Genomic DNA, 13,593 nt, shown 5'->3' with positions numbered 1-13,593 from the left:
TTTTGAGACATGCCCAGAGTAGCTGTGAGGAGGCTACGGCCACCTCTTGGTACCTGCCAATAGTTATTTTCCTACCAGTTGTACCTGCTTCTCCCCCTCTACCTCTTGCAGGTGCTTTGAACCTGGATAGTCCCTGGCTGATGGTCTCTGTGGCTCACAGGCTGTACTGGCCCCACCGTCCCACATTCCAGGCCGTCCTGGAGATGACGCTGGGCAAGGCCTGGACCCTCAAGAACCTGGTGATGAACGTGGCCTTTAGGGGCCAAGGCCTCGACAGGGAGGGCAAGATTCACATCTATACCCCGGCCACCACTTACCTCCGGGTGAGCATGCCCAGTCACGCCCCCTGCTCGCCGCCCCGCAGATGGACTCCAGCCCAGGAGCCTAGTTCCCTGCCATGTAGAATTTCTTGCCTGCAGAGGGAGAACACCCAGGCCCAGATGTGGGCAGGTTGGATGACCCAGTACTTACGGTCTTCAGGATTAGTTACCAAGTGAATTTGGAACAGCAGACCATGCCCCCCAGTCTCAATTTCCCATATTTTTGCTTAGCAGCTGTTAGATTAAAAGATGAAAGAATGTTGAAGGGGAACTCTGAAACAAGTAGACATCAGGCTTTTGCTGAAAACCGAATGAAAACTTCAAGGTCAGTTTTATACCAGCTGCAGGGTATCCTTGAGAAGCTTCTCCAGCATCTCTGAAACATAATAGTCTAGGAGAAATCCAACCCATGAAAGATTTCCCAGGAGTCATCCGAGGGAGCCTGGCACATATCCTCTTCCCATGTTGGGATGATGAGTGGACACAGCAGGAGGTCGGGGCCTGACTGGGACCCAGAAGGAGGCAGCTCCATGGGCCCATCTGGGGACAGCATAGTCCCCTCTGAGGCTGGGGCTGAATGGTAGCAGGGTGGAGGCATGAGGAGCAGGGCATTGCCCGCGAGCTTGGGAACTGTCAAGAGGCCACCGTGTAGCAGATCGAGCCAGCACAGGAGTGGGAGGTGGGGTCAGCCAGCTACCTCGTGCAGACACCCCAGCCAGGGGCCTGATGGTGGCTTGTCCCGGAAGATGGTAGCAAGTGTCCAGATTCTGGGACTAGTTTGAAGGTGGAGCCAATGTATTTGCTGACAGATTTGCTGGTAGATTGACAGAGGAGGGTAGGGTGGGGGGAGAGCTCAAGACAAGACATAAATGACCCCAAGCAGCTAGGTGGAGGAGGCACCCTCACTGAAATGGGAGCCTGGCAGTAGGGGGCTCTGGGGGGAGGCTCCAGGTCAGGGACCTTTGGGACAAGGTGTTAGGGAGTTCTAGTATTTGGCAGGGGGTTCCAGTCATGCCTAAACCCCACGATGACCCCATCACCTCCACTTGTGAGGCTGTGAGCTGTGGGAATAGGGCACAGTGGCCTACGGGGTACTGGCACCGTGCTATTCCCGGTGGGGCTTGGCCCAGGGGTGGTGGGCTGGGGTGCAAGCCTGGTGCAGGGCTACCGGCGTTCTACCCCCGCCAGCTCCAGCACAAGCCAAACTAGCACCCAGCTCTTCCCAGGGCTCCAAAGACTACAGCGATGGTGCAGGGAGAGAAGGCCACCTGCAGGTGTGTGCCCTTCAGGGCAGAGACCCTGCTTGCTCATAACAGTGGCCCAGTGAGATCATATTCCCTTTTTGAGCCGAAGAGGAAAGAAGGAGAAGGGAATTATCTTCTCTGATAACTGATGCTTCAGATTCTCTCTCTGCTCAGGGCTGAGAGCTGGAGGGAAGTTTGTTGTCCTCTTTCCTCAAGACCCTGTAGGGAACAATCATTTCTGCCTGCGCCGGTCAGGAAAGGCCTCACAGAGATGGCATCGGAGGGGTTTTAAAGCATGAGTAGGAGTTCACCAAGTGGGAATGGGGAGAAAGGGTGTCCCCGGGGGAGGGCATCGGGTGTGCAAAGGCTTTGGTCGCCCTCCCCTCCTCGCTGTAGGTATCCACGGTGATGGCCTTGGCACAGAGCCTCTTCCGCAGCCGGAGTGAAGTAGAATCAGCCTGGAGTGCGACAGTGCAGAACGAGATCCACGCAGAGAACAGCCAAGACCTTAAGATAGTTCACTGTTGGTTGAAGGGCCCCCTGCGGGAGATGAACTTGACTGCATCCTACAGGCACACGGAGCAGGTGAGTCCAGGGGGCCCAGGCTGGAGACTGCACTGTTGAGAGACCCCCAAATCCCTCTCTGGGGATGGGAAAGTGCTTAGAGCCATTGGCTCAGCCTATGACCATGTGGGTTCCTGAGCTCAGTCTCTTAATCTATGAAAAAAAAATCTATTAGCTAAGGATCAGCTGCGTTAGACCATTCCCTGTGGGGCGCCTGGGGAGGGCCAGGCGTGGCGGTGCACCCTGCCACCCTGCGGCCTGCTCTGGGTGAGGCTGCGGTCCAGGTCAGCAGCCCTGCCTCAGGTGGCCACTCCCAGGGCGGTGGGTGGGCAGTGGGAGCTCCCCTTGCACCCCCACGCATGATGGTCCCCACCAGGCCACCCCTCTCCATCAGCCTGGTCCTTGTTGCAGCCCCAGAAGACCCACGTGTCGCTGATGGCTCTGGTGACTGGCACCAGGGGCCAGCCTTGGGGCCTGGAGTTGGACGGCAAGCTGGAGGAGGTGACTCGCGACGGGAGGTTGTACCAAAAGCAGGGGACCTTCCTCCTCAGGTACGTGTGGCCCTTTCCCCTTACGTGCAGCATCTGCCAGGCCTCTGCTTCTACAGTGTGGAGGGTCACGGGGGACGGGGTGAGCCGTGCTGTCCGGGAGGCCCACCCTGGCCTGCGGAGCCCAAGGTGGAGCCCAGAGCTCGGAGACCAGCTGCCTGCCTCCCTCGAAAGTCCCGCATCCCTAACCCCCTTCCATTAGGACGCTATGACATCTGGAAGCGGAAGCCTGTCATCACCCCTAGCCTGAGAGCTGCTCTGGGGAATCTTTCCAGTTCCTGGAGGCACAGCTTGTGGTCGGGAGGGTATAAGAGGTGGGGAGGGGGTGAAATCGGCAGACCCAGCCTGAGCTCCAGTCTGGGTCCAGACCCGCTGCCTGACCTGAGTCCTCTTTTGTCAAAACAACAGCAACCGAGAAGTGACAGGAGCCACCGTCTCCATAGGCCTCATTCATTCGTTTAGTTCATTTATATTTATTGAGCACCTACTACATGCTGTGCACTCTTCTGGGAAAACAGGGAGCCAAAGGGACAGGACTCCTGCCCATAGGGAGCTTGCATTCACTGCACGGACATTACCTCCGATGGTCCCAACCACCATTGGGATGGGGCAGCTAGTATTTCAGTCCCCATTTCACGGAGGGGGAAACTGAGGCATGCAGAAGTCAACCACATCTGTTCTCTGCTGCCCAAGGTAACAGGGCCCAGGGCCTGCCTGTCCTTGGGTCTCTGCTGCCCATGAGGGACGGTGACCCCCGCCGTGCCCAGCTCACTGAGTTGTCACCGGGGCACGGCGAGATGGTCAACGAGTGTCGGTTGGCAAGACTCAGGGCCCACGTGCGTCCTGATGTTCTCTTCTCTGTGACAGAGTCTCAACCCTGCAAGCTTGTGACGGGCCCGGTCTGAGCTCGTGGGGCACAGCTGTCCCCTGCCCCTGCCAGCCGCTTTAATGGCTCCGGCCTGTTATCCCCTGTCCATGCCAGGCACCCCTTGCCTCTGCCCATCCCGCAGAGCCTCCTCCTGCAGGAGACCTTCACAGCGGATGGGCGCCACCAGCGATGCTCCCTGGAAACCAGGCTTGTCCTGAATGGGCGGGAGGAGACCCTGCAGACCGTAGTCCTGGGCTACCAGGCCGGACACCCCTACGTGAGTGGGCTCCGGGGCTCCCTGGGAGCCGGGGGAGGCCCCTGGCCGCCGCTGACCCGTCTTTGGGGGCATGTGCCCGTGTCCTCCCACCCCACCCAGGTCTGTGCTGGCCTGACCCACCCATACAAGAGTGAGGCCATTCCCGGGAACGTGGAGGGGTGCGCTGTCGCCTGGAGTGAGCACACCGTAAGTGGGAACCCCCCGGGGAGCTGGCATGCAGGGGTCCCTGATCCAAGCTGCCGTCTTCTCGGAACTGGATGAGCAGAAGGCTCCCTGGCCTGGGTTTTCTGTTCCACCCTGTCCCCGCTGCTCCATCCTGCCTGACAGCCCGAGGGGCCTTTCCTGGGCCAGCATGATCACGCCGCTCCTTCTCTCTGGACGGAGACCCCAGCCCCACCCTGTGGTCTTGCTGACCCTCCAGGCCACCCGAGACCCTTCTCTCCTTCGGCCGTGGCCTTTCACTCAGTCTCCTCTCGGTCCCTCAGCCAGCTCTTTCCTGCCCCAGGACCTCTGTGTGTTCTGTGTCTGGAGCGGTCACTCCTTTGGCTTTGCCTCCTTGCCTTGTACTCACTGGTGAGGGTTCAGCTCATGCATCCCCTCTCCTTGCGTCAAGCCTGACCCCCAGACCACCTTGCATCCCCTGGTTACCCCCCTGCACACCCCACACTGCTGCTTCTAGCCCTTCTCGCCAATCTCAGTTCTATTTTGATGTGATTCTTTGACCAGTCGCTGTCCCTCCTGACAGCCCCTGAGATCTGTGGTTGGTATCGTGTTTCATTTGATTGCACTTTATTTCATCACACTTTCCAGATTTTGCATTTTCTTAAATACACCCTGAAGGGTGGTGGCAACCCTGCATTCAGCAAGGCTGTTGGTGCTGTTTTGCCAACAGCATTTACTCACTTCATGTCTCCGTGTCACGTTTTGGCGACTCTGGCAATACTTCACTTTTTCATTATTGTGATATTGGTTGCGGTGGTTTGTGATCAGTGACTACAATTGGCTGCAAACTCAGATGATGGTTAGCACTTTGTAGCAATGAGGTATTCTTTAAATGAAGGTACGTGTGTGGTGTGTTTTTTTTTTAAACATAATCCTGCTGCACGTCTAATCAACTACAGTGTAAACAGAACTTTTGTATATACTGGGAAAGCGAGAATTTTGTTTGACTCGCTTGTTGGCAGAGTTGCTTTATTGGGGTGGTCCAGAACCAAACCTGCAGGGTCTCCAAGGTATGCCCCTATTTATCACTGGAGCCCCAGGACCTGGCATGTCATCTGTGCTTAATGAATCATTGTCACCCTGGTGCTATTGAGAGTCTGTTGTGCACCTGACCCAGAGCAGGAGTGGACAACCTTTTCCTATGCAGGAGCAGATAGTAATTAATTATTTTCTGCCTCTGCAGGCTGTAAGGTCTCTGCTACAGGTACTCATCCGACTGCCCTCGTAGCACAGACACATTCTAGAAAACGCACAAGTGAATGGGCACAATCGTGTTCTGATAAAACTTGTGCTGTGGACTGAATGCTTGAGTTCTCCCCAAGATTTGTATGTTGAAGCCCTAATGTGAAGATATTGGGAGGGGAGAGTCTTTGGGGGGTGGTTAGGTCATGAGGCTGGAGCCCCCACGATGAGATTCATACCTCATGGGAAGAGGAAGAGCTTGTTCTTGCTCTCTCTCTCTCTCTCTCTCTCTCTCCACCCTATGAGGGTGCCGTAAGGAGAGAGCCGCCAGCAACCCAGGAGGAAGGCCTCCGGAACCCAACCCCGATCTCAGACCGTCAGCCTCCAGGATCGAGAGGAGTAAATTTTGGTTGTTTAAACCACCGAGTCTATGGGATTTTTGTTGAGAGTAGCCTGAACTGCAAAGACAACTTCACGTACAAACATGAGCCAGGTTTGACTCCCTGGCCGAGGCTTTCTGCCCTGACTTAGAAGGCGTTGGCATTAGCCTTCGTAGGGGTGAAATTCATTTTTGCCATTGTGCCCAGAGCAAATGATTCCATGTCCCTGGGCCCCCGTTTCCTCGGCCATAAAACGGAGACAGCAGTACTCATCTCTTATGCTGTGGTTGTGAGGACAGAAATGTAACATGATAATCTTCCTTAGATACCTGACACGTGCCCACCTGCCCCTCATCCCAGACTCCTTCCTGATCTAGGAATAGGTAACCCTATTCTCCAGCAAGCATTTATTGAGCACCTACCATGTGCCAGGCCCTGGACAAAGAAGTTAGTGGTGGCCTCTCCTTCGAGGGATGTACAAAGGTCTACTGAAGGAGGGTGACGTGGGGCCAGCTGTTGAGACCTCTTCTTCTGGGGCCACACCTGTTCAACCGGGGTTGTGGATGGCTTCCAAAAGGTTGGTAGCCGAAGTCCTTGGAGCTCCTGAGGAAGCAAAGGGCAGAATGACAGCCCAAAACACCTGCAGAAATACCTCCCCATGGTGTTGAGTGCTTTTTTTTTTTTTTTAAACCGGAGATTGCAGAATGGCGCCATGGGCCAGATCTAGCCTGCAGATGTATTTTGTTTGGCCTGCTTCACACTTCACATTTTTAAAAACCTTGTCAACGTGTAAAAATCAGAAGATTTGGAGTAAAACTCAGATTTCTGCTTCTAATTAAAAAGAAATCAGAAGATCTGACACAGGAGGCCTAAAATCCCACCTGACAACAAGAGGCGAGAAGCAAGTGGATGGGGACCCTTTCATTGAGTTGAATTTGGCTCTCTGGTCTTTCTAAAACCCTGTCTTTGTTTAATGACACACATTTATTTTCCTTCTCTTGGACTTTTATTTATCCTTCTACCATCTTGTTTCTAAAATAAAGCCACGCATTGTTCTAAAGTTGTATGCTAGCGATAAGATTCTGCGGCAAGACATTTTTAACTTCCCTGTCACCGCAGATGGGAACAGATGGCATACTCTGCTACCGTGGGCTTGGCATGTGGCAGAGGCTAAAAAGTTGCTGAGTGAACACATGATTGACCATGTGGATTCGTGTCTTGTGGCTGTGATACCAAAGTACTACAAGCTTCATGGCTTCAAACAACACAAACTCACCTTATGTATTCGGAGATCAGAAATCCAAAATGGGTTTCCCTTGGCTCATAGCAGGTATTGCCAGAGTTACCTTCTTTCTGGAGGCTCCAGGAGAGAATCCTTTTCCTTGCCTTTTCTAGCTACTAGGAGTCACCCATGACTCGTGGGTCATCGTCCTTTTCTCTGTCTTCAAAGCCAGCAGAGATAGCATCTCTCTCTCTCTCTCACTCTCTCTTGTTCTCTCACTGACTCTGACCCTTCTGCCTCCCTCTTATAAGAATGCTTATCATTACCTTGGGCCCACTGGATGATCCAGGATAATCTCCCCATCTAAAGATCCTTAACTGCAAAATCCCCTTTGCTGTGTAAAATAACGTATTTACAGGTTCTGAGGATCAAGATATGGGGATCTTTGGGAGGCTGGATATTTTCCTGCCTGCCATGCTATGAATTAAACATTCTTTCACTTCAGCCTGGCGTTGGCCTTGGGGTTGCTGGCTATCACGAGTGATTTTGCCCTCTTCCAGATATTTCCTGAGTGCCTGCAGTGCGCCAGGACCTGTGTTCAGTATGAGGCATACCACCATGAGCAAAACTGTCACATACCAGGGCACTCCCTTGGAATGAGACACAGGTTCTCAGATTCACCCCCTCAAGCCCACCCCACTCACGCTACTTGTGGGCACTAGACTTGATCATCCCTCTTTGAAAGACCCCCATGCACCTGTCCTCGCTTCCTGCCCTGTGTGTGGCAGGAAGCCATCCATCTTGGGGCTACTTTCTTCTAACTGCTGGATTCCCAGGGTGGCTTCTGTAGGCACTTGGAGATGGAAAATCACTTCTCTCCATCCTACCGGTTCTTGCTCCCCCAGGCTAAGAACAGGGAGGTCGAGGCCACTTTCAAAGTCAACCAGAACGTCGTCCTGCACTTAAAGGGTCTGCACCATGACAGATCTCAGCATGGGGAAATCTGGCACAGCCTGGCCCTGGATGCTGCACACTCCTCCCAGGTACCTGTCCCCAGCTTGAGCAAACACTGGTTTGCAGTCTCTGAGCGGTGCTCAACTGTTGGAGAGCATAAATGGCACTGTTTCTTTCCAGCTGAGGCTCCCACAGGCTCTGCATTTGGATGGGGACGTTGTCTTCAGACGGGGTCCTCGGGGAGCATTTGACTGCAGGGTGGACACAAGGGCTGCCATCAACCGCAACGTCACCTCCCAGGTCAGATGTCCCGGTTCTGCCTCCTTCCTCCCTGAGGGAGGAGAGATGTCCATGTCAGAGCACAGGTGTCCCATGTGCAGGGGCTGAAGAGGTGGCGGGGTGGCCCTGGAGAGCCCTTACTTCGGCAGTGTGCGTGGGATGAATCAGGATGCACTGTTGTAATAAAAGCCTGCTTTCCTGTGAAGCTTTATTGCCTGGTCGTGTCACAGTTGCTGTGTGGCTCTATGGCTCTGCCTCAGCTGGCACAGGGGGCCTGGGACAGTGAGAATTATACAGAAGGTTCCCAGGGCCGGTCCCTTTAGGGGGCCAGGCCTCGCCTGCCTGCATTCCATTGGCCAGAACTCATCACATGACCCTGCCCAGCTGCAAGGGAGGCTGGGAAATGTAGTTTGAGCTGTGTGTCCAAGAGGGAAAGAAAATGCAGCTTGGTGGTTATACATAGGAGCTGCTGTGGCTATATTTGTTTGATCCTTTACTATACACAGATTGCGTCTCTGCCACATGCTGGGTTCTGTGCCATGTCCTGGGGATGCACGGGCGACTCTCTGTCTCCAACTCCCGGGAGCTCTAAGTCCAAATTTTAGCTCCACTGCTGATTCGCTGTGTGACCTTGGATAAATTACTCACCCCACTGAATATCGGTTTTTTCAGCTGTGAAATGGGGACAGTGATACCAGCCAGTGAGAGCAGGGGTGGAGATTAAATGAGGTGACAGTTACAAAGCCTGCTATGTGGTCAGGGTCAAATAGGATGCCGCCGTGGATGTGGGAGGCATAAGCAGGCACTGTGGCAGGGGATGTAAGAGGCCCGAGGTCCCAGGATCATCTTCCCAGCCGCCTATCTGGGGCCTCACTTCTCAAGTTCCTAAGTAACGCAGCCTGAGTCAGATTGGGGCTAAGGAGCATCGCAGAAGGTGGTTTCTGGCTTGGGCTTTGGGCAAGCTCTGGGATGACCGGTCCTTCCTCGGGCGCCTAGCCAGCTACCTTCTGGGGTTCGGCATCTCCCTCCTCCACTCCCTCTGACCCTCCTCCTCCACCTCCCCTTGTCAACAGGTCTCGATCCAGCTGAACGGATCTGACTCCCATTTGGCGTTCCTCTTCCAGCTCAGACATCCCCACAGACCAACATTTCCTCCAGACTTCCAGGTACAGACGTGGTCCCTCTGGGGTGACCTCGAACTGCCTGCCAAGTGTTGTCTCCAAGCAGAGCAGCCAGCTTGCTGGGAGATGGGGCGGAAGGAAGAGAGGATGGAGGCCCCGGGTGTGGGGCGAGGGAGGCCACACCAGGATGTGAAGCTTAGCCATTCAGCCAGTCCAAGAATCAAGAACAGATGGCAGCAGGGAGGTTTCCAAATCCATCATTTGGAAGTGATTGCCCAGGCCAGAGGGGTTTTTTGCACCCTGGGGGGCAGAAGGATCACATTTCACCCTTAAAAATGGAGAGAAGCAGAATTGTCCTCTCTAGCCTGTCCTGTATTTGGGAGAAACCATCTGATCCATTTTTTGACCTCGGAGTATTTTGCCTGGCATGGGGGTAGGAAGGCTGAAGGGTTTTACTCTACAAGGAGATAAAGGGCAGGGAAAGGAGGCCAGGCAGGAGGGCTGTGCTCTACTGTCCCAGCGCTGGGTGCCCCACGTGTCACCAAACAAGCCAAGTGTGCTGTGTACACAGGAATTAGGCAGCAGGCTGGGGAGATGGAGGTGTAGATGGGTAGTCCACCTGTGAGGAGGCCCAGAACTTGAGAGCAATTTTTAAGTGCCTGCTGTGTGCCAGCCCTGTGCTGGTGGCTCTGGGAACTCGAAAGGACCCTGAGAAGAGCTTTCCATTATGGAAACTGGTCCTTCTCAGAGGTACCTGTTTTTGTGGGTCACCAGCTCTGAAATCAGGATGTCTTCAAATTCCCATGGGTTCACTGCTTTGTTATCAGCTTTTTTGCTTTCATGGGGGTCCACAAAGTCATGGCACATCCCAGGGCATCTGGCATCCTGGATCCGAGGGCATGTTGTCACTGTCATCAGTTGTGATAGGAGCTGATATCTGTTGAGTGTTGACCACGTGCCAGGCTCTGTTCTCAACCCTTTACGTGGGCTTGTCTCATGGATGCCCCATGACGCCACTGTGGTAGGACTCTGCAGATGAGAATCTGCGACAGAGAGAGGGGACGTGACTTGTACAAGGTCACTGAGTGTGTAGGGGGAGGATCCCGGATGCGAATCTGATACCCCTGGCTGTGCTCACCATGGGGCAGATGTACCAAAATCCTGGATGCTGGGTCATCTAATGGGCTCAGACTTTATTATCATTAAAAAAATTTTTTTAAATATTTTTATTTTTATTTATTCATGAGAGAGAGAGAGGGAGAGAGAGAGAGAGAGAGAGAGAGAGAGAGAGAGAGAGAGAGAGGCAGAGACACAGGCAGAGGGAGAAGCAGGCTCCATGCCAGGAGCCCAACGTGGGACTGGATCCCGGGTCTCCAGGATTGCGCCCTGGGCCAAAGGCAGGTGCTAAACCGCTGAGCCATCCAGGGATCCCCCCCAATTTTTTTTTTAATTAGAGAGAAAGCACAAGTAGGGGAGAGGGCAGAGGGAGAGAGAAAAGCATACTCCCCTCTGGGCAGGGATCCCAATGCAGGACTCAATCCCAGGACCCCAGAATCATGTCATGAGCTGAAGGCTTAACTGACTGAGCCTCCCAGGTGCCCCTATCACCACTTTTTAAAACAGCAGCACCTTTGTTCACCTTGTCTCTCTGTGGGTGAAGTGGGGCTGGGGAGCTCAGCTTTGTCAGCCTCTGCCTCCCTCTTGGAGCCCCTGCGAAGCATCTGTGGCTGGAAGCTGCGTGCATGCTGCAAGCTTTCACGGCGTAGACGAGCCTAGCAATTATCCGTAGCCCTTCCCCTCCTTGCATGGCCAGCGCTCCAAGGAGATCAAGGCCCGTTATCCGGGCATTCTTTGTTATCAAGGAGGTGCACCCGGTTGGCCGCCCCCAGAGCCCCTGACCTTGAACGCTGAACATGTTTTTTCTACATATCCTGCTTGATGGGAATATAGAGGGAGCACGGGATCCGTACATTCTCAAATGATTGATAGGGGTGTTCAGGGTGTGCTTGCACAAGCCAGCCGTCCAGCCTGCACCATACACTCCACCCTGGGGCCCCCAGATGGCACCTTCATTCTTGACACGCCCCTCTTCCCTGGTATCCCTGGGGCTGGGTATGCCAAGGCACGCTGCAACCAAATCCCGTAGCAACAGCGCGAGCCACAGCATCCAAGTAATAGGAAGACACAAATGGCTAATGGCCATAAATGGCCTTCTTGCGAGGAAGAAGGCAAGTGATTTAACCAAGCACTAACAGGGTCAGTAAGGAATTCAGCAGCTTTACTCTGTGTTTACACTAGCCATGGCTTGGGAAACGGTGTGGAAATAGTCCTATACACACACACACACACACAAAATTCTGTCTTGATGAGAGCACGTGTCCCTCCCAGTGCTGTGGTTAACATGTCACAAGTCATTCCATTTTGCAGAACTGCTTGTCTTATTTGGGAACCCTCCTAGAGAGGGAGAGGGAGAGGGATTGCCTTAAAGGTGGAATTAAAAGCACCAGCCTTGTGTCTGGCTAGCCATGTGTCGACCTGCCGCCCTACATCCTATAAATGAGTATATGGCCCAGCAAGTAGGGGTGCTCCCAGATATAGCATCAGCCCTACTCACCCAGTAAGTAAGTGGGCACCACATGCCCACAGCCATCGCCAGAAGGAGGGGAGAGGGGAGAGCACCTGAGGGAATGGGTGCACGCTGTCTCCCTAGCCAGATCTCAGCGGTAATGGGTGCAATGTGATTGCATGGTTGTGTGGGTATCCACCCTACATTATGACCTATAGCATTTGGGGGTCCCCTTGTACCTCTCTGTATACAATGGGGCCACTTCCATAATTTGTACCCAGGAGCATGCAGTGCACAGCTGGTCCAGGTCCATGCCACAAATGGTGGCCTTCTGGGTGGCACACTTACTGGGGCAGGCTTGCAGGGGTCCTGAATAAGTGTCCACATGCATTGGAGCATAAGGTCAGCCATCGGAGAGAGGCAAGGGACCCATGTAGTCGATCTGCCCCCTTGCTGCCTGTCCAGTGTCTCTTGGCAAACGCCGTGATCATTCCTGGCACACGCTGGACTTTGTTGGCAGACGGTCGTGATGTCTTTGTAACGCAGCGGTAGGCCCCGGTTCTTAGCGATGGTCCACAAGGACTGTTGTTCTGGATGTCCCATCTTCTCATGTAGCCAGGTAGCGACATCTTCTGCTGGCACATCTTCCAGGAGGGGGACACAGGCCAGCTCATTGGCCTATTGATTGCCAGGTGGGGTGTGCATCCACAGGGCAAACAGGGGTGTTCATACCTCTTAGGCATCAGAGTACATGCTTCCATATGTCGGTGCCCCAGTGTGAGCGCCCTGCCCCCATCCAGTCTTGTAGCAGCCACATGGTCCGTCCTCTGCGGGCTGCCCAGCTATCCACTATCTGTGCACAGAACAGTGGGATCATGGGGCACCCGACTGGCTCAGTCAGTAGAGCATGCGACTCTTGATCTCAGGGTTAGGAGTTCGAGCCCCAAGTTGAGTGTGGAGATGACTTAAAAATAAAATCATTAAAGGGGCTCTTGGGTGGCTCAGGTTAAGCATCTACCTTTGGCTCAGGTTATGATCCTGGTGTCCTGGGATCGAGCCCCACGTCAGCCTCCCTGCTCAGCGGGGAGTCTGCTGCTCCATCTCTTTCTGCCTCTCCCCCTGCCTGTGCTCTCACTCTCACTCTCTCACTCACAAATAAATTTAAAAAGAAAGAGTAATGGGGTGGGATCAGGCTCATGGAGCAGTACTATCCATGTTCCTTGAAGCTCGGCCCATTGACTACTAATGTCCAATGCTGGGGTCCATCCAGATACCTTCTGTTGAGGGTTGGATGGCTGTGGCCATCCAGGCACAGGGGTTGCCCCTTGCTGACCCATCAGGGTACCACACACACTCAGGGATTGGTCCGTCTCCTTCTGGCACAACGGATGTCAGCTACGGTGGCTCTGCTGCCCCTGTTAATGGCTGTCCTTCAGGATGACATGAGTCACCAGGCCATGAGTGGAGTGCTCCTTCACACTAGAGGCTGTTTGTCAAGTTACTGTGTTGTTGCATGTAGGCCTGGTTTGGCACTGCCTGCCTCAGGCTTTGGAATGTGTCCTTTAGGCATCCCGATATAGGGTACTGAGTGGGAATGGTCACTGAGATCCTGTTAGTTGTGTCTTCTACGGTCGTGAGGCATGCCAGGTAGCACACAGCTGCTGTTCTAAAACACCATATTGCAGCTCAGCTCCTTTCTGTAACCATGACCAGAAGCCTGAGGGTGCTCCTCTGTGCCCTTGCTGTTGCCACGAGCTCCATCCAAACGCTGCTGGGCACCTGGCTGCATCCAATTTGCATGGCTGTCCCTGTCGCAGAACACCTAAGGCTTGGGTCTGTCGAACAG

General features: G+C 54.0%; 1 protein-coding gene across 1 annotated transcript in view; it reads left to right on the top strand.

Moving 5' to 3' along the window:
- Positions 1 to 13,593, top strand: part of LOC129519850 (uncharacterized) — a 123,652-nt gene that overhangs the window by 51,006 nt on the left and 59,053 nt on the right. Inside the window, 8 exon segments of the mRNA XM_055340682.1 lie at positions 112 to 323; positions 1,961 to 2,149; positions 2,540 to 2,679; positions 3,659 to 3,821; positions 3,921 to 4,007; positions 7,733 to 7,870; positions 7,962 to 8,081; positions 9,134 to 9,226. Of these exon segments, the coding sequence (XP_055196657.1) occupies positions 112 to 323; positions 1,961 to 2,149; positions 2,540 to 2,679; positions 3,659 to 3,821; positions 3,921 to 4,007; positions 7,733 to 7,870; positions 7,962 to 8,081; positions 9,134 to 9,226 (1,142 nt within the window).

The sequence above is a fragment of the Nyctereutes procyonoides genome, unplaced genomic scaffold, assembly GCF_905146905.1.
Source record: "Nyctereutes procyonoides isolate TBG_1078 unplaced genomic scaffold, NYPRO_anot_genome, whole genome shotgun sequence".
In the NCBI taxonomy this organism is placed as follows: Eukaryota; Metazoa; Chordata; class Mammalia; order Carnivora; family Canidae; genus Nyctereutes; species Nyctereutes procyonoides.
The sequence above is the reverse complement of the archived record's forward strand: the minus strand, read 5'-3'. Positions and strand labels throughout refer to the sequence as shown.